The 19,220-nt window shown below is 40.5% G+C and overlaps 2 protein-coding genes across 2 annotated transcripts in view; both read right to left on the reverse strand.

Annotated features, from left to right (window-relative positions):
* Positions 1-411: 411 nt before the first annotated feature.
* On the reverse strand, positions 412-4,183 carry LOC134676023 (serine protease inhibitor 77Ba-like). The gene has a single exon (XM_063534340.1). The coding sequence runs from the start codon at positions 4,033-4,035 to the stop codon at positions 2,770-2,772; it is 1,266 nt and encodes a 421-aa protein (XP_063390410.1). The 5' UTR covers positions 4,036-4,183; the 3' UTR covers positions 412-2,769.
* A 1,160-nt stretch (positions 4,184-5,343) lies between these two features.
* Positions 5,344-19,220, reverse strand: part of LOC134672756 (ATP-dependent RNA helicase DHX30-like) — a 44,633-nt gene continuing 30,756 nt past the window's right edge. Inside the window, 6 exon segments of the mRNA XM_063530702.1 lie at positions 5,344-5,677; positions 12,101-12,171; positions 12,296-12,479; positions 13,526-13,727; positions 14,183-14,344; positions 17,118-17,306. Of these exon segments, the coding sequence (XP_063386772.1) occupies positions 5,344-5,677; positions 12,101-12,171; positions 12,296-12,479; positions 13,526-13,727; positions 14,183-14,344; positions 17,118-17,306 (1,142 nt within the window).

The following is a 19,220-nucleotide window of genomic DNA, read 5'->3' on the forward strand; positions in this document are numbered from 1 at the left end:
CTATAACAACAAATACTAAAAACAGAATAAAATAAAGATTTAAATGGGGCTCCCGTACAACAAACGTGATTTTTGACCAAAGTTAAGCAACGTCGGGAGTGGTCAGTACTTGGATGGGTGACCGTTTTTTTTTTGTTTTTTTTTGCATTATGGTACGGATGGTACCCTTCGTGCGTGAGTCCGACTCGCACTTGCCCGGTTTTTTTTCGACCGTGGAGACATCTGCTTTTGACTGCTGAAACTAAAAGCAATCGCTGCTTTGCCGACGAAGTTAATAATAGTGTAGGTAGGTAGGTACTATCGTTTGAAAAAACGCTCGTGTAGGCACGATATTTCCCGCATACATATAGATTTGGCCCCAATAACCTTACATGGATTACGAAATTCAATAAGACCAAACGAAGTCTAGCATTCTGTGAATATAATATTTAATTCGATTTTAGAACAGATCTTCGTCTTCTTTTTACAATTCTTACTTTATCAGAAAAGTTACGTCTAATAGTTACAATAGTAGGGTCCGTAAGGAACACAAATGTATGGAAGTGCATGCACTTTAGTCTCATGTCAGGTCATGCATGCCTGAGACTAAAGTGCATGCTAAATGACCTTACTGACCCTACTACAATTTGTATAAAACACTTTACGCCAATGTTCTTATACCTACCTACATATCCTTACACACATCAAATATTTAATTACATACATTCACATCATAATATAATTAATTTGTGACATAGTGTTTAATTCACTTTTCTGTACCGAAAAGTTTATGTGTGTTTATGTTTCTGTTTATTTATATTTTCTATTAAGCATTGGTCATATAAATTTAATTATCACAATATTGATACATATTCCCAACAAATACGTTAGGACCGGTTTTGAGCGATGCTACTCACAAGAAATTAAATTTGGTTAAATTAAATAAACGCATGAGGTGTCGTCTACATAGAACCATTAGTAAACTTTGGTTTCTTAACACAGAAACCATTAAATTACAAAGTGAGTAATGGACAATGGTACCCTACCCAGTATTTTTAAGAGCAACTGGTCAGCACCAGCAGTGGCGATCCCAGGGTGATTTTTAATTAGGTTGAGTTGTATTTAAGGGCCCAGGGCCGATATCGGCGGCCCAGTGGAGTCAACGTCTGCTGAGGTAGCACCGCTCAATGCCCGCCACTGCTGAGGGCTTACCGGGAAACATGAAAATCAAAAATTTCGTTATCTGCCTCTCTTTCGTCCAAATATGCAAGAGTGACGAAAAGGCAGATAACGCTATTTCGATTTTCGGGTTTCGCGGTGGGGTAGGCCCTCTGATAAACACATGCCTTGTCTGTAATAAAACTTAGGGTAGGTAGCATATTCTAACACAAACAATACAATTTTAGACATATGAATGTCGCGCTTACTTACTGAGTTTGTCAATAGTTGATGAACGCTCAATATTCCACAAATGCATTGCAATACGTTTCAGAAGCAACTAAAACCACAACAATGACTAAATCAGGGAAAATTGTGTTGTTATTTATTCCTTATTACCACGTTAACTGACCAGCCTAGTTTCATACAGTCATTTAACTTAATATAGTCAGACCAAGCTAACTGTGCACAGAATTTGTAATGACATAGTGTGGAGTAACGAATGTACATACAAAGATTAAAAAAAATTTAGCCTGGCACATTTTTCTAACATAATTATTTGCTATTTTGCACTTATTGAGACAGGGGGCCGATTTTTGAATTTCGATCGCTCGATTTCGCCACTCGAAAGTAGATGGAAAACGGCGAAATGCAAATTTTTGAAACACGAGCGATAGAAATATGGAATCTAGTGGTATTAACTACTCGATTTCAATTCTATCAGTAGAATTGAAGTGCCTAGTATTGGATATATTAACGAAATACACAAAATCGAGTGGTCGAAATTCAAAAATCGGTCCCCAGTATTGTTCGAAAAGTTCTTAGCTGCTCTGATTTTATGTACATAATTTTATTAACATCAATGGCATAACATTTTCACCATACCTGGTGCAGAATAACCCATAAACACCAACAGTATAATAGAACACAGAACCATGACTAACTGCCTACACATGAATAGGTATTTTATTTGTACAATTTACCTGTTTTTTAAGTGCAAATTATTATTTAAAATGACAGTTTTGCAACCAGTTCTCGGTTCATGAGCATTTTAAATGCCTTGATTACATTGAACATGACCTTGCCAAGTTATCTTTAATTTTATCTCTCTACATTAATATATTTTAAGAACATATATGTTAATATAATATATGTGATTTAAGGCTTGGGCTATTAGATGTCATGGCTACTCTTGTATTTGACATATGTATACAGAAAATTCAAAGAAAGATCTAGAATGGAAAATGATTCCTATTCATTTGCATTAAGGTAAGAAATAAACCAAAGGACAGAGAGATGCCCAAGCTATTAGGATGTTTAGATCATTGAAGTGCAAGTAAAAATAAAATAACAACATAGAAAAGTAATTTTTAAGCTAAATTGGTAATGGTTGGCAAACAATGTTGTGAAATGAATAATTTAAATTGCCTCTATCCTCAGGGATTCTACCTAATTGTAGTGAATCCATTTCATGTAGAGATAAGTGACCACAGCTGCAAACAAATTTCTATGCGGGGGGGTCACTTATCTCTGCAGCTGTTATTTTACAAAATTATTGAGAATCAGATCTATGGATTTGAGGACACAAAAGTCATAGACTATAATTATAGTTTTCAATTATAGCTATACAGATCAGTACAAAATCGGCTGTTGGTAGACACCTCCAAAAACAATAGTGTTTGTGACTTTCTCCACAATAAGGTAACTAAAAGGCCGGTTGGCTTCAAATCTTATAACTCCAATTCGGTTTGCAAACTCTGCAGCTGTAGCCCCAGATGCTGTGGTACCTTCCTCTGTAACCTCAATTTCAGCTTTATGGACAACCCTACTCACATACATGGGTACCCGAGCCAAGCGGCCCAAATTGGCTTTCACTGGGTCAAACAGGTCATATATTCCCATTCCCTCTTTCAAAATTTCATTCAGTTCAATGCTAGAATCAATTTTGAAGCGAGGAATGAAACAATCTATTTCATCTTCACTATACTCTTCTTGAGAAAGTTTCAGCTCTTGAAACACAGTATCTAGAGGTACTTTTTTGAAGTTCAAGAACATATCTTCTAGAGTCACGCCAGGATTTGGCAGCATCAATAGCATGGACAGACGATTTTCAACACCATAAGGTAACTCAATTACTCTAGCTTGAATCTCTTTAATATTAGCAAATGGGTATGTGTATCTGTTGTACATCATGTTTACTTCACCTATTTTTGTCCCATTACTGTTATAGAAATTTTGTTTAGTTGTAGAGGAAACATTAAAAGGTGAAGTCCACTGCCCTTTAAAATATACTGCACTAGTGATGATCATCTGTGCATCACTCAAATTACTTTCATCAACTAATTTGGGAATTCTGCCTTTGGTTGCTGTTGACACGGCTCCATTGATAGTAGCAGCAGTTGCTGCACTGTTACTGAAGTCCAAATCGACGGTTTGCGTATCATAAAATGCTTTCGAAGATTGACGGAAGTCATCTTCCAGAGATTTAGACTTGTCTACAAATATTCCGTTGAATTTAGCAAGATGCACCGTAGTCGTGTTTACGACTAGCCATCGCGCGATATCTTGGAAGTCATGTCTGGTAACTGTACGGTTTCTTTTGATTCGTAAGGCAGAGACCAGTTGAGTTCGTGTATTGCCAAGTGCGCCTTCCGACGTCACTGCCAGCACCGTCCACGCCGTGATCGGCGACAATATGAGATTCTGTTTTCCTTGCCTTTTTGCTGCGTGATATAATAGCTCCACTGAGAAATTCCCCGTCGCTTCGCTGAGGCCGTTGTGCAAGTTCGTGGGATATTCCGGTTCATTGTGTCCTTTAACTCCCTGATTCTGACCGAAACACAACACAAAACACGCGCATAATTCGAGTACAAATATGAACATGATGACTATCAACATAAAATACTACGTAAACTAGTAAACAGTAATTCCTTTTAGTTTTTTATGTACCGCACACAATTTGCACATACAGTATTTGCCGCGGCGTAGCGCTAGCCTAGCGGCGACTGACTGACGATGACTAGTACATCGGGTAAGAGGAAAATGACCGGTTGCCGATGCCGCGTCCGCGTTATCTACAGTGTTTACATTAAAATGGAGTGGACAAACATACCAACTAAAACCGGTTTCAAAAGATTGGAATCCCCTGTTTATCGACTCGCGCCACTCGCGGGTGCTCGCGGAATAATTTAATTTTTTTTGACAATGACGTTTGACATACGGAAGGCGATGTTGCTATATAATAATTGGCAATTGATTTGTTACGTGATTGCCAACTTTTTAATTTTGCCTATATTTCGAAGAGTTAAAGGCTTGCTACACGGTCGCCGACAAGCCCCCAGACCGCGTGGCCTTGGCCGGTACCGGACCGTGTAGACAGTTGTTACCTAGACTTATAATATATAGAGACGGTGTCTCAGCGAGCTGTCACTGTTGCCACTTTTGTTTAGTGTACGATTAACAATAATTTTTATTAATTAATTAAATTATTTAACACCACCTTGCTGTAGCCATGTCGATAAAGTCATATCGATAAACTATCGACATTTCTTACAATTTTAATTTTACTTCAAAGGTTTGACGATATCTAAAATGAACAAAAACGCTTTTATTCTTTATTGTGGTTATCAGATCACAATTTTATCGTCACGCCCCAGCAGGGAACCAAGGGAAAGTTCAGATATTTAATTAAAATACATAAATACCTACTAAGATATGTGTTCCGCAATAATTGAAATATTTTATTATATTCTAATATGTTTATTATTCATTAGCATTTCAATTATGTATATGTTTAACGAAGATATTGAAGCTTCAATTAATAGCTATTTCGTTCCGCTGTGTAGCGTTTATCGATATATAACATGATTAAAATCGACTTTTCACATCCCTAAAAGAGCACACATACACAGCCTGGGCGCATCAAGAAAGGCAACACTTGATTTGAAGTCCACCTTGTCAACAGTATGGTTGTCCTGTTTTGACAAACGGCATTTTTAAAAGAGCGGAGAGAGAGAAATGATACTAGTTGCTGCGCCGTGAAATAGAACAGAAAACGTTGGGCCCTTGCCTTAGACAATGTCACGCCATATCCGTCAGTAGAAAAAAACGGCAAATGTTAAAAAAAGTAGGCGCGACAGGCTATCGCCCCATGGTATACATATTTGAATTTCGCGCCTTTTTCTACTGACAAAGTTGTTTAACAGACTATACAGGCTGGATTTTCTTTTTGGATCGGTGAAGGGCCGCTACCAGATCCCGTGCTGCTATGCGAAAACGGTCTACTACAGCTGGGGGTGGTCGAGTGAAAAATTCCAATATATAACAAATATATTTATTTATCTAAATTCTTGATTCCTTCCCATCTTCAAATTGCTTATGTGCCTCCACTAGTATCCTGCCGATAGCCTTGACTAGTCTCACTTTGAACCTGGATACGGTTGTGTTCTCCTCGTAAGAGATGGCGTTTGAGTCGCGTTCGATGTAATACTCGATAGTTCTGGATAGCATCTCCCTCGCTTTCAATATGTGCTCAACTTGGCTGCAATGTTACAATTGGGTAGGTAAAGTTTTTTGAAGATAGGCAAATTATATTTTTTCCCGATAGTATTCATTATAGCGATCACGGAAATGCAGCTCTTTTATTTTTATATTATTTTATTGATTAAATATAATTTTTTAAATGATCGATATGACGTTTGTGAAGTGAAATGGCAGATTCGAGTAATTAATTCCTTTGCCGTAGTAAATGGGACGAGATAGAAAAAAAATCGATGTCAACTGTCAGTGTCATTCTTGGAAAATAACTTGCAAATAATTTGAAAATAATGGTCGGACGAAACATTTGTGTTTTCTTGTAATTGGATGTCGGTGTGATTTCTAGAATAAGTATTTTTAACGTCCCTAGCACGCTCAACACGGATATTTTGATAATGATAACGATTGCTTTCGACTACTTGGCACTGCTTCTTGGAGAACATTTTCATTAACGCCTTCACCACGACTCTTGGACTGCTACACGAGTCATTTTGGATCTCAGTATCAACACAATAGATGGAGACGATCGTCGTACCGTCTTGTAGGAAGTACAGACGTTACTTTCCAAATTCAGCGTATTTGAGCACACCAAAGTCTTTAACAGCGATTCGGTGCCAAACTTTGAAGATATATTGGCCAAAATGGTAACTTATACGTTTGTGAGGACTATATAAACGTGATTGTTGTATCTAGACACGCGGCAGCGTGTCAAGCCAAGTTCAAGCAAAGGAACTGGCTAGCCAGCGCCGAGTGTAATATTACACGAACCACTTGGTGCCACTTTTGACCCTTCTATAACTCAAAACATCTTTGACGTAAACACATAAAACTACGTGTGTTTAATTATATCCATAAGGATATCTAGAAGCCCAAATTTCATGAAGCTAGCTCAAACGGTTATAAAGGTATGAAGGTCAAAAAGTCGTAAATTTTAAGACTGACTTATGACTTATAGTACCTAAACCTAACCTACTTCCAGATGACCTAGAAGGATGAAATTTGGAATCCAGCTTGGTTATTGTGTGTAACCGTAGGAAAAAATCTAAAAATTAAATAAAGTTAAAAAATAGGGGGGGGTCCCCATACAAAAAAACCACTTTTTATTGGGACTGACATATAAGTACCTAAACCTAACCTACTTCCAGATGACCTAGAAGGATGAAATTTGGAATCCAGCTCGGTTATTGTGTGTAACCGTAGGAAAAAATCTAAAAATAAAATAAAGTTTAAAAATAGGGGGGGTCCCCATACAAAAAAACCATTTTTTATTGGGACTGACATATAAGTACCTAAACCTAACCTACTTCCAGATGACCTAGAAGGATGAAATTTGGAATCCAGCTCGGTTATTGTGTGTAAGCGTAGGAAAAAATCTAAAAATAAAAAAAAGTTAAAAAATAGGGGGGGTCCCCATACAAAAAAATATTTTTTTATTGTAGCGTTGGAACCGTTACAAGCAGATATTTGAAACTACCCCAATATATGTATTATTATATTTGCTATATTAAAATAAAGTTTAGTCAAAAAATATGTGGTGTCCCCATACAAAAAACTTGTAATACGCTCTAAACAACCGGCCAACGGTGTGTCGTCGGCGGCGCGCGGCACCACATAATTATACAAAGAACAGAAAAGTAAAAACCATACAGCGGAAACACAAGAAAAAACATTAAATCTCAATACCTGCCTGGTTTTCTTTACAAAAAGTATTGATATCCCACCAAAAACATAAATGTAAAAAAGGAGAGCCAAGTTCAATACAAAAATTATGCTTGGCTGTGGGGCTCGCCGCAAAAAGAATGGAGATCTAAATGAGTGCCACTGCCAAGTTCTATGCAAAATCCAAATATGTATTTATAGGAACAAAATAACATTATAAACAAGTATTAAACTCTATTTCTTTGCTTTATTGGATACCTATAACAATTGCTGTTATTTAAAAAAATGTGAGATCTTAAAGTAGGTTCGATTTGGCTTGGCCAGGTTTTATCAGAATTACAATATAAATAAAATGATTGATATAATGAAAACTGGCCAAGTCAAATCTAACCTACTTTAAGATCTCGCATTTTTTTAAATAACAGTAATTGTTATAGGTATCCAATAAAGCAAAGAAATAGAGTTTAATACTTGTTTATAATGTTATTTTGTTCCTATAAATACATATTTGGATTTTGCATAGAACTTGGCAGTGGCACTCATTTAGATCTCCATTCTTTTTGCGGCGAGCCCCACAGCCAAGCATAATTTTTGTATTGAACTTGGCTCTCCTTTTTTACATTTATGATTTTGGTGGGATTATACATACATGATGATTAAGATTGTAATAGTCTTATAACTAGGTCGTTATTGGCTATTATATATGGGCTCGGCAAGGTGTTCACAATATCTGAACACGCACGCCCTGATAATAGAGGCGTGTTCAGATATTTATGAGCACCCTAGCTGCACCAATATATCTGATGGCGACTGTACTTTAGAAAACTTATAATATAAATCCAAAATAATATAATATAAATCCAGTAAATTCCGTTTCGTTTTATTTTATAAATCCACAAATTATTATCCTTAAGCATTAACATTACAACAGTATATAGGATCACGCTGTGTGGCGTGCCCTTGAAGAGAGTTGAAAGGTTCAAATATGGTCAATATGGATAAGTATGTCTGTAGGGTAAATGTGCTTCACGTTGGGGCCTGTTTACATATTGATTAGTGTTGATTGCGGGTTTAATACATTTGCCACTATACACAAGTAGCAAGTGTATCAACTCGCAAAAATACTACATTTTTGCTTCCATTGAGGTATACATAGTAAGCACTATTCTCAAATTATGTGAGGAAATAAAACAAATTCAATTTAGTAAAGCGTATTTAATAGGGGTAAAGTGACGCGAATACAATTAAAAAAACAACGCATATTCTTAGTTTATATTAAATGTAGATGGCTTTTTAGTTTTCACTTGGTCACAGAAATACGCTAAAAACCATTTTCAGAGTAGGTGTTTCTTGCGTTTTGGCTGTCCTTCTTGTGTCCTTCCACAGCATGAGCATGTCGTAAGTCCTGTTGTATTTGTCCCTGGACTTAGCAGGAAGCTAGTTATTCATTATTAAGTTTGTTTCTGCTTTCAAATGAGGCGGTGTGCCGTCTATTCCAGGTCGTTTTCGTCACTTGAACTCATTTTGTTTATTACGAGTATTAAAATAACAAGCGGTAACTTATTGAGTATTGCACAACGAATAAACTTTGCCGCCTTTTATTTGCATATTTTTTAAAATTATATTACCATAGATACTAAGCATACGGTACGCGCATGCGTCAATCCGGGCGCACCGCGCAGCGCCCTTTCGCGGTGCTAAAGCGGTATCCAGACGGGACTGATAAAATCGGTCGATTTGATCAGAAATGAAATTGGCGTCAATCTCCAATTTTAGATTTATGGTGATATTAGAGACATTTAAATTGAAAAAATGCCCCATAACGAAAATACTAGGCTCACAAATTGGTGTTCTTGTGTCCGCACCTCATTTTATCGGTCATTATCGGCGGTTGAATTCGGCGAGCCAAATTGGCGTTTGCGTCCGCACGTCCCGATTCGATCGGGCAATTTAATCAGATTGGCGAAAAATTTACTAATCTGGATACGCCTTAAGCAACATCGAGTTCACGATAATTTGACATATAATAATAATAGATTTTTAGCATAAGTTGCATTTCATAAAACTTAACCCAAATCATTTGTACATTTTCAAGTCAAAGATAAAGACATGTTGGTTTTAAAATTTTAATAAGTATAGACCATAACATTGTCATGATCTTGTAACATTGTTAAAATAAGAGAGTCTCCCATTTTCATTTTATTGCATTTTTTATAAAATGTCTTTAGATTCTCGGGATATCTTGGTCCTAATTCGATTGCTCTTTTTTATGGAAATAATTATATATATCCTTCAGATTCACAGGATGCTCGAGGCTTAGCCGAATAACACTGCAAGGAAGTATGTCATGGCTCAATGGTTCTAATTAGCCATCAGTATAATACCGCCAATGAATGTTTACATCCACCTGAAAATAAGAACAACATTCATAAAATGAGGATAACCACACAAAACTAACAGATGGTTGAAATTGTTAGAAAAAAATTAGACCGATTTCTTGTTTACGAACTTAACAGCTCATGGCAATTTAATAATAAAAATCAAAACACAAGTGAAGATAGTTTTATGTACCTATGTATTTCACGGATACGTACTCCTGTACGGCCATTGCTCCTCTAATTCAACGGCATTGTGCTTATCACTGTTATGATAATAATTTCAAATTTGTAGAATCTGCTCGCAATCTCGTATGAACTCGCTTATTTTTCTTGCAAAACTCTGTCCAAGGGTCAGCGCAGGGGCCGTCGTGTAGGGGTGGGGAAGAAAACGTTGTCCAATAATTATGCAGTGCCAAGTTATCGAAAGTAAATTCAATCTTTGTCCAAATACGCGCAGATGTCGTGGGGAATCAGAAGTCCGTGGGTCGTGCTGAGGTCGTCGAAAATCTCAATGATAACATTAATAGCAATTCGCAAGGTAACATGAGGCTTGTCCGTTATTTTTCGGGAATGAGAGCTAAGTGACACTGACAGTTGACATCGTTTTTTTTTCTATCTCGTACCATTTACGACGCGCAAAGGAATTATTGGGATCTGCCATTCCACCTCACAAACGTCATATCGATCATTTAAAAAATTATATTTAATCAATAAAATGAAATAAAAATAAAAGAGCTGCATTTCCGTGATTGCTGTAATGAATACTATCGGAAAAAAATATAATTTGCCTATCTTCAAAAAACTTTACCTACCCAATTGTTACATATTTAATATTTATGTTATACAAAACCTTTACTTTAAAAATCTCGCAACAATGTACATATATTCTGCTCAAGACTGAGAAAATTAAGGGTCAGTTGCACCAAACCTACAATCACCGTTAAGACACTTAAAACCTTCGCAAAATTTTGTTGTACGGGATGTTTCATAGTTCATTAGCTACTGCGTAACGTTAATCAGTCTGAGTCTGGTAATAGTGTTTGGTGCAACTGGCCCTTAATAATATATGTAGCATTACACATTAGGTATATTGAATTGAATCTCATGTTTTAAAAGGCTGCTATTTAACTGATCACCAGATTTAATAAAATTTAATACCAAAAAAATCTACTTTACCACCCTAAAATAATGAATGATCACCAAAATTATAACACCATTTTAATGTGAAATGATTACCAATTTTATTACATTTTACTATCCTATTAAAGGAAATGACACCAAATTAATCATTATTAACCCAAAAATTGTAAATAATTACCAAATTTCAAACCCCAATTTAATGTCAATTGATAACCAAATTTTTACATCGTGCTATCCTATTAAATAAAATGACACCAAAATAATCATTGTAAACCCAAAAATAGTAAATGACCACCAAAATTAGAACTCCATTTTAATGTAAAATTATAACCAAATTTTTAAAGCTTGCTATTCTATTAAAGCAAGGCAAAATTTTCTAGTAGCATTTCGTTTCTGTATGGGTTGCAGTTCAAACCTAACCTAACCCACTTTTCTAGTAACATTTCGTTTCTGTAAGGTTCGCAGTTCAAACCTAACCTAACCCACTTTTCTAGTAGCATTTCTTATCTGGAAGGGTCGCAGTTCAAACCTAACCTAACCCACTTTTCTAGTAGAATTTCGTTTCTGTGTGGGTCGGAGTTCAAACCTAACCTAACCCACTTTTCTAGTAGCATTTCGTTTCTGTAAGGGTCACAGTTCAAACCTAATCTAACCCACTTTTCTAGTAGCATTTCGTTTCTGTAAGGGTCGCAGTTCAAACCTAACCTAACCCACTTTTCTAGTAGCATTTCTTTTCTGTAAGGGTCGCAGTTCAAACCTAACCTAACCCACTTTTCTAGTAGCAATTCGTTTCTGTAAGGGTCGCAGTGTTAACCTAGCCCACTTAACTGATAGCAGTACAAACCTAACCTAACATACTTTTCTAGTAGCATTTCAGTATGCCTACCTAAGTTATGCGGTGCGGGGTACGGGGTTTGAGCGGGAGGGGCTAGTAATTTTGGCATCATTTTACTTTATTTGGTAATATGTATAAATTTTTTGGTATCACAGTGGTTTATTTAGGTGAAAATATCGCATTTATTTGGTCTTCAAGATTTGGTGATCATTAATGATTTTTGGTAATCATTCAATATATTTGGTATTCGAATACAATTTGAAGTGCAGTCGTAATTAAAATGGTGGTACATTTGTAATTTTAGGCCTTATTTTTTTGGTGTTCAGTAATTTTTTTTGGTAAGCATGATTTTTTTATTTAGGGTACCAAAGTATTTTTTGGTGGTCATTATATTTGTAGCCGTTTTAAAACTTACCTATTTGGGACATGTACGTCTAGTTTGTGTCGGCTGAGTCTCAGTACTGTCGTGTCGTCGAATGTGTCACCCTGAAAAAAAAATGGGAAGGCTATAAACAAATTATGTACTTGGTTTGATGTGTGTTACTACCTATACTACAGCCGCTCGAGCGAGTGGAAGCCGCCGGAGTATGCGACCCGTATGTATACGTACTACAGATACGTCTCCCTGGCACAGCGCGAGCACTGCCTGCGGGCTGACGCGGGAAGTCTTGTGCACGACGAGTGCGCGCCGCTCAAGCGAGTGGAAGCCGCCGAAGTACGCGATGAGCGCGCCGCGTTCCCTCTTCGCGTCGTGGTTGACGCTTTCGCTACCGATGTGGGCACGGTCGCCTTTGCTGGAGAACAGAAATAAAGGTTGTAATTATTTTATGTAGCCTTATGTACGATTCCCAACGACCCGCTGGAGTCAGGCCGTGCCGGAGCGTATTTTCTTTTTTTTTATATTATGAATGGGCTTACTCATGGCCACAGACTAGCCGAGGCGTAGACGTGGCCTACGATGGAGCGAGCTCGCCCAGAAGGTGCCTGTTCACTCTTGATTTGAAGGTTGCCGGGTTATAAGAACACGGAAATATAGACGCCGGCAAGGAATTCCATTCCTTGGCAGTGCGCATAAGGAAAGTAGAAGCAAAGCGCTTCGTGCGAATTGGTGGAATATCTACCAAGTAAGGATGGAAACCGGCCGTGCGTCTAAAAGTCCGATGGTAGAATGGGGACGGTGGAATAAGCTCGTGTAGCTCTTGGGCACACTCCCCGAAGTGCAACCTGTAGAATACCCTATATTTCAATGTGCCTATACATTGTATGGCAGAAGTGATTGAATTCGACCCGAGCCATCCGCGTCCGCAAGTAGCCGACTGCCTGTGGCCGTACAAATGTGAAATGCGCGCAGACTCCGCCCGTTCGGTAGGAATCGTAAATTACATAGCCTGCGAAAGAGAAAGCTGGCGGGAGTTGAGCCCACACCACAGAATAAATAATAGTACTAGGTACAGAAGCCTCACTCTCTAATAAAACGCGTATGTTACGATCGGGGCAGATATGGCCGCTAGGTGGCGACAGCGCCACGCGCGGCTTATGGCTAGCCACCAAAATTGGTGTGGAACGGATGTACTTTTTGCTACCTGTAGCAAAGCGACGAAATCACGTAGTCAGACACGCCTGCCCACACAGCAACGCGGCGAGCGTTAAGGGTGGAATCACATCTGTCAGCATCGTGCCGCATTTTATATATGAGGAATCGCTCGTTAGTATGAAGACGCGTAAGCATCGGAAAGCTGAAAGCATGCGTACAGCCTAGCCTAACTCCTCTATGCCCAACAACCGTGACTCCACGCCCACGCCTCAGCTGCACTATGTCTACTTGTCTATTATAAAATACCTGGTGAGCAGTCTGACTTCAGGTTTCAGCTTCCCCTTGGTCCGCAGGCGGGCGCGGGCGAGCAGCAGCGCGTCGGGCCCGCACAGCAGCGCGGCGGGCGTCAGCTCGTCCACCCCCGAGAACCGGGAGAGCTCCTCCACGTCCAGCAGCGGCTGCACTATGGGGCTTTTTAAGAGCTGCTCTAGGTACAGGTTGGTGATAGCTGGAAATAATAATAATGTTGTCATATGGGAATAGTGAGGTGATTTATAAGATACCGAACTGTTTTCGACCCCTTTATGATACGCTTGCAGAAATGAATAAGTGCGAATGCAAAGCGATGGATTTCTATTGCAAAAAATGCTTTCCGCCTATCAATCGAAATGTCCACTAATTGATAAGGACCTCCCAAAATGATCACCATAACTAGACAGTGCACTCATTCATTCAATCACTGTACTATAGGCCTTCTTACGTCGAAGTTTCCGAAATGTGGTTCACAATAGCCTCTTTGGTCGCCACTCAAAAACGTCCTTAAATAGATGGTGGACAGAGGACCGATATATCGGTTCAGATATTTTGAGCATCTTGGCCTCTCCGCTATATCTGATGGCGACTGGATCTTCTTGTTCTCGTAGATAAAAGGACTCAAGTCAGAATGAAAATGTAGCAACTTACAAGTAACGTAGGCGAGGCGATCCCTCCTCAGTCCATAGCGTTCACACCACGCTTCGACTGCTTTTTCGCCCCTCGCGCGCGCGCGCTCGAACTCTTCTTGGATCCAGTGCAGCGCCACGTGGTCCGACGTTGCACTAAACTCGCGTTTTATTTCACGGATCTCTGAAATACAAATATCTGTATAAGAATAGTAAGGGCCAGTTGCACCAACCACATTTGACAGACTGATCAACGTTAGCCGGCGCGCCCCGGCGCCTTACTATGAAACTTTCCATACATAAAAATTTAGCGAACATCAAACATCAACATTTATTCAGCAAATAGGCCACAAGGGCACTTTTACACGTCAACATTGAATTTACATAAAAGCAAAAATAATAACATCAACAATTTTATAAAATAAAACTAACAGTTCAATCTAACGTATTACAATTACTAAGAGATGTATATGGTCTCTTAATGTCGAATTACATACAAAATACAGATAAAAAAACACACGAAAAAAAATCTATAATATTTAGAGGTGTAAATGTCTCTAGGTGTCAGAACTATAAGATTATATAGTTTATCAAGTTATCCTTAGAGATGTATAGGGTCTCCAAGAGTCAATATCCTGTATAATTAATACATTCATTAAGAGAAAAGAAACATACGAGAACAGAATGAGGCGTCTCACTGTAATTAATGAATAAAAATTAAGTTACTAAGTATAACTAATAGCTCGTGTTAGCTTAAACAGACCAGTCTCCACAAACAGCACCCGTTCACGAGTATGACGCGTATCTCAGCCATCGCCTCCCTCAACCTTCATTCGGGAAAGTGGCGACCCGATCAACGACGCCACCGTAAGCAAAGACTTTTAAGCGAGCATGACATGTTCAAGCTACCGGCCTATATTAATATTAAAATAGTAAGAACTCTTTAACGATACGAACAGTTTGGTGCAACTGACCCTAAGTAGTGTATTATAAATAATTGTAGCTTCACCTAAGATATAAAAAAAACTATAGTTAGTTTTTTAGCATTAGAAATAAGGTAAACAATCTTGATGTGTCTTTTTATTGAAAAACACGTTTTAAAAATAAGTCAAAGCAAACATGTAACAATTATGAATCTAATACGATCATTTCTATTCTTCTGCTTTCATAAATAATAGTTACTGATTTTTTAAAAGCGTTTTTCAATTAAAAGACTCATTAAGACCGCTTACCTTCTTTCTAATGCTAAGAAAACGAACTATAAACAGAGTTACCTTCTTTCATGTCAGTGGCGCAGTGCGCGAGCACGTTGGAGGCGGCCGCGCTGTTCCCTAACACCGACGCCACCAGCAGCTACATACCTTCCTTCCTGTCGGCAGCGTCAGCGAACACCTCGACGTTGTCGGCGCAGTGCGCGAGCACATTGGCGGCGGCCGCGCTGTTCCCTAACACCGAGGCCACCAGCAGCTACATACCTTCCTTCCTGTCGGCAGCGTCAGCGAACACCTCGACGTTGTCGGCGCAGTGCGCGAGCACGTTGGCGGCGGCCGTACTGTTCCCTAACACCGAGGCCACCAGCAGCTACATACCTTCCTTCCTGTCGGCAGCGTCAGCGAACACCTCGACGTTGTCGGCGCAGTGCGCGAGCACGTTGGCGGCGGCCGTACTGTTCCCTAACACCGAAGCCACCAGCAGCTACATACCTTCCTTCCTGTCGGCAGCGTCAGCGAACACCTCGACGTTGTCGGCGCAGTGCGCGAGCACGTTGGCGGCGGCCGTGCTGTTCCCTAACACCGAGGCCACCAGCAGCTACATACCTTCCTTCCTGTCGGCAGCGTCAGCGAACACCTCGACGTTGTCGGCGCAGTGCGCGAGCACATTGGCGGCGGCCGCGCTGTTCCCTAACACCGAGGCCACCAGCAGCTACATACCTTCCTTCCTGTCGGCAGCGTCAGCGAACACCTCGACGTTGTCGGCGCAGTGCGCGAGCACGTTGGCGGCGGCCGTACTGTTCCCTAACACCGAGGCCACCAGCAGCTACATACCTTCCTTCCTGTCGGCAGCGTCAGCGAACACCTCGACGTTGTCGGCGCAGTGCGCGAGCACGTTGGCGGCGGCCGTACTGTTCCCTAACACCGAAGCCACCAGCAGCTACATACCTTCCTTCCTGTCGGCAGCGTCAGCGAACACCTCGACGTTGTCGGCGCAGTGCGCGAGCACGTTGGCGGCGGCCGTGCTGTTCCCTAACACCGAGGCCACCAGCAGCTACATACCTTCCTTCCTGTCGGCAGCGTCAGCGAACACCTCGACGTTGTCGGCGCAGTGCGCGAGCACATTGGCGGCGGCCGCGCTGTTCCCTAACACCGAGGCCACCAGCAGCTACATACCTTCCTTCCTGTCGGCAGCGTCAGCGAACACCTCGACGTTGTCGGCGCAGTGCGCGAGCACGTTGGCGGCGGCCGTACTGTTCCCTAACACCGAGGCCACCAGCAGCTACATACCTTCCTTCCTGTCGGCAGCGTCAGCGAACACCTCGACGTTGTCGGCGCAGTGCGCGAGCACGTTGGCGGCGGCCGTGCTGTTCCCTAACACCGACGCCACCAGCAGCTACATACCTTCCTTCCTGTCGGCAGCGTCAGCGAACACCTCGACGTTGTCGGCGCAGTGCGCGAGCACGTTGGCGGCGGCCGTGCTGTTCCCTAACACCGAGGCCACCAGCAGCTACATACCTTCCTTCCTGTCGGCAGCGTCAGCGAACACCTCGACGTTGTCGGCGCAGTGCGCGAGCACGTTGGCGGCGGCCGTGCTGTTCCCTAACACCGAGGCCACCAGCAGCTACATACCTTCCTTCCTGTCGGCAGCGTCAGCGAACACCTCGACGTTGTCGGCGCAGTGCGCGAGCACGTTGGCGGCGGCCGTGCTGTTCCCTAACACCGAAGCCACCAGCAGCTACATACCTTCCTTCCTGTCGGCAGCGTCAGCGAACACCTCGACGTTGTCGGCGCAGTGCGCGAGCACGTTGGCGGCGGCCGCGCTGTTCCCTAACACCGACGCCACCAGCAGGCCGCGCGCCAGGCGCGGGTGCACTGTGAACGAGGACAGGAGGCTCCCAAGGCGAGTTAGTTGCTCACTTTCAGACAGAGCACCTGGAATTTAAACGAATTATAAATGGCTACAAGTTGCCTAATGTTTATGATTTAGCTTTGATATTCTAGTTATTTCAACGTGAAGGCAAAAGCGCCAACTAAAGCAAAGTTGCGCTTTTATTTGAAACGACCCAAATGTAAGCATTAGATTTTTTGAATTAGAAAAAGACTACGCTATCTTGACGCTATTTAATTGAAAACCCCTTTTTAAAAATCAGTTACTATTACTAATGAAAGCTAAATAATGTAATTTAATGGTACAGTACCGGTCAAAAGTTTAAGTTCACTCTGCGAAATAAGGTTATCATATTTAATTATGTTCAAATATAGAATATGTTTTGAATTTCAAACGTTTAATTGTTTCCACGACTACCAAATAACAATAAAAATACCTCTTGGAGGAATCGTTTTATGTTATTCGGAAAATTTGATCCATTTAATATTTTTGTTCCGTATTTCCTATGAGATTTCGTGAAGTTATAAATCATTTAAAATGGGTCGCAAAGCCGATTTTAGTGTCGAAACTCGTGCTGTTATTGTAACTCTGTCAAATGAGGGCTTCACGACGCGGAAAATCGCTGAAAAAATGAAGGTTTCTCAAACCGCTGTCGTGAGTACTTTGAAACGAAAACAAAAAACCGGTCTTAATTGCAGTCGATCTCGATCAGGTAGGCCAAAAGTCACGTCTAAAAGCGAAGACCAATTTATTTGCGTGCAGAGCAAACGCCAACGGACTCTAACTGCTCCAGAAATTTGCGAAGAACTCAACGCCACCCGAGAACAGCGAGTATCGGTTTCGACAGTGCAACGGCGTCTGCGAAACTATGGTCTAAAAGGTCGTATTGCTGCCAAAAAACCCTTGTTACGTAGTCAGAATAAAGTTAAGAGGTTGAAATGGGCCCAGAAACACAAAAACTGGACGTCTGAACAGTGGTCTAAAGTTTTATTTTCTGACGAATCGAAGTTTGAAATTTTTGGAGGGAGACGTCGTCAATATGTTCGACGACAAGTAGGCGAACGAATGATAAAGCAATGCGTGATGCCAACAGTGAAGCACGGTGGAGGATCAGTTATGGTCTGGGGATGCTTTGCGGGTGATAAAGTTGGTGATCTCGTGAGAGTCAATGGCATAATGGATAAGAAAATGTATCATAACATTTTGCAACGTCACGCTTTTCCATCTGGAAAACGGATTGTAGGCAGAGGTTTTGTTTTCCAACAAGACAACGATCCCAAGCATACGTCGAAGTTGTGCAAAAACTACATTTCATCCAAAGAGAACCAAAAAGAATTAAAATATATGGATTGGCCTCCTCAATCGCCCGACCTCAATCCGATTGAGTTGTTATGGGATGAATTGGACAGGAGTGTGAGAAAAATGCGGCCAACTAATAAAGAACAGCTATGGGAATACCTATACATTTGTTGGAATAAAATTTCGACATCAACACTGCAAAAACTAATTACGCGAATGCCGAAAGTGTGTATGGCAGCATTGAAAGCAAAAGGCGGATATTTTGAAGAGTCTAAAGTTGGCAAAAACTGATCTTTTTTATTTAATTGTGGTTTTAAATTAGAGAATTACCTTTAATTTATTATGTAATAAAAGATTATTAAATACTTTTATTAGTACATTGTGTTATAGCTTCATTTAACCGAATTTACAGAGTGAACTTAAACTTTTGACCGGTACTGTATATGAAACATAATTGTTACATATTTGCCGTGACTTATTTTTCAATAAAAAGACACGTTGAGATTGTTTACCTTTTTTCTAATGCTAAAAAAACGAACTATAATCAGACCGTAAAAAGTCTGCAGCGATTTTGATAGCCCACGCAGTGCAAGTAATCTTAAACGTCAAACTTCTATGAAATTATGACGTAACACTTACACTGCGTGGGCTATCAAATC

The sequence above is a fragment of the Cydia fagiglandana genome, chromosome 2 (genome assembly GCF_963556715.1).
Source record: "Cydia fagiglandana chromosome 2, ilCydFagi1.1, whole genome shotgun sequence".
In the NCBI taxonomy this organism is placed as follows: domain Eukaryota; kingdom Metazoa; phylum Arthropoda; class Insecta; order Lepidoptera; family Tortricidae; genus Cydia; species Cydia fagiglandana.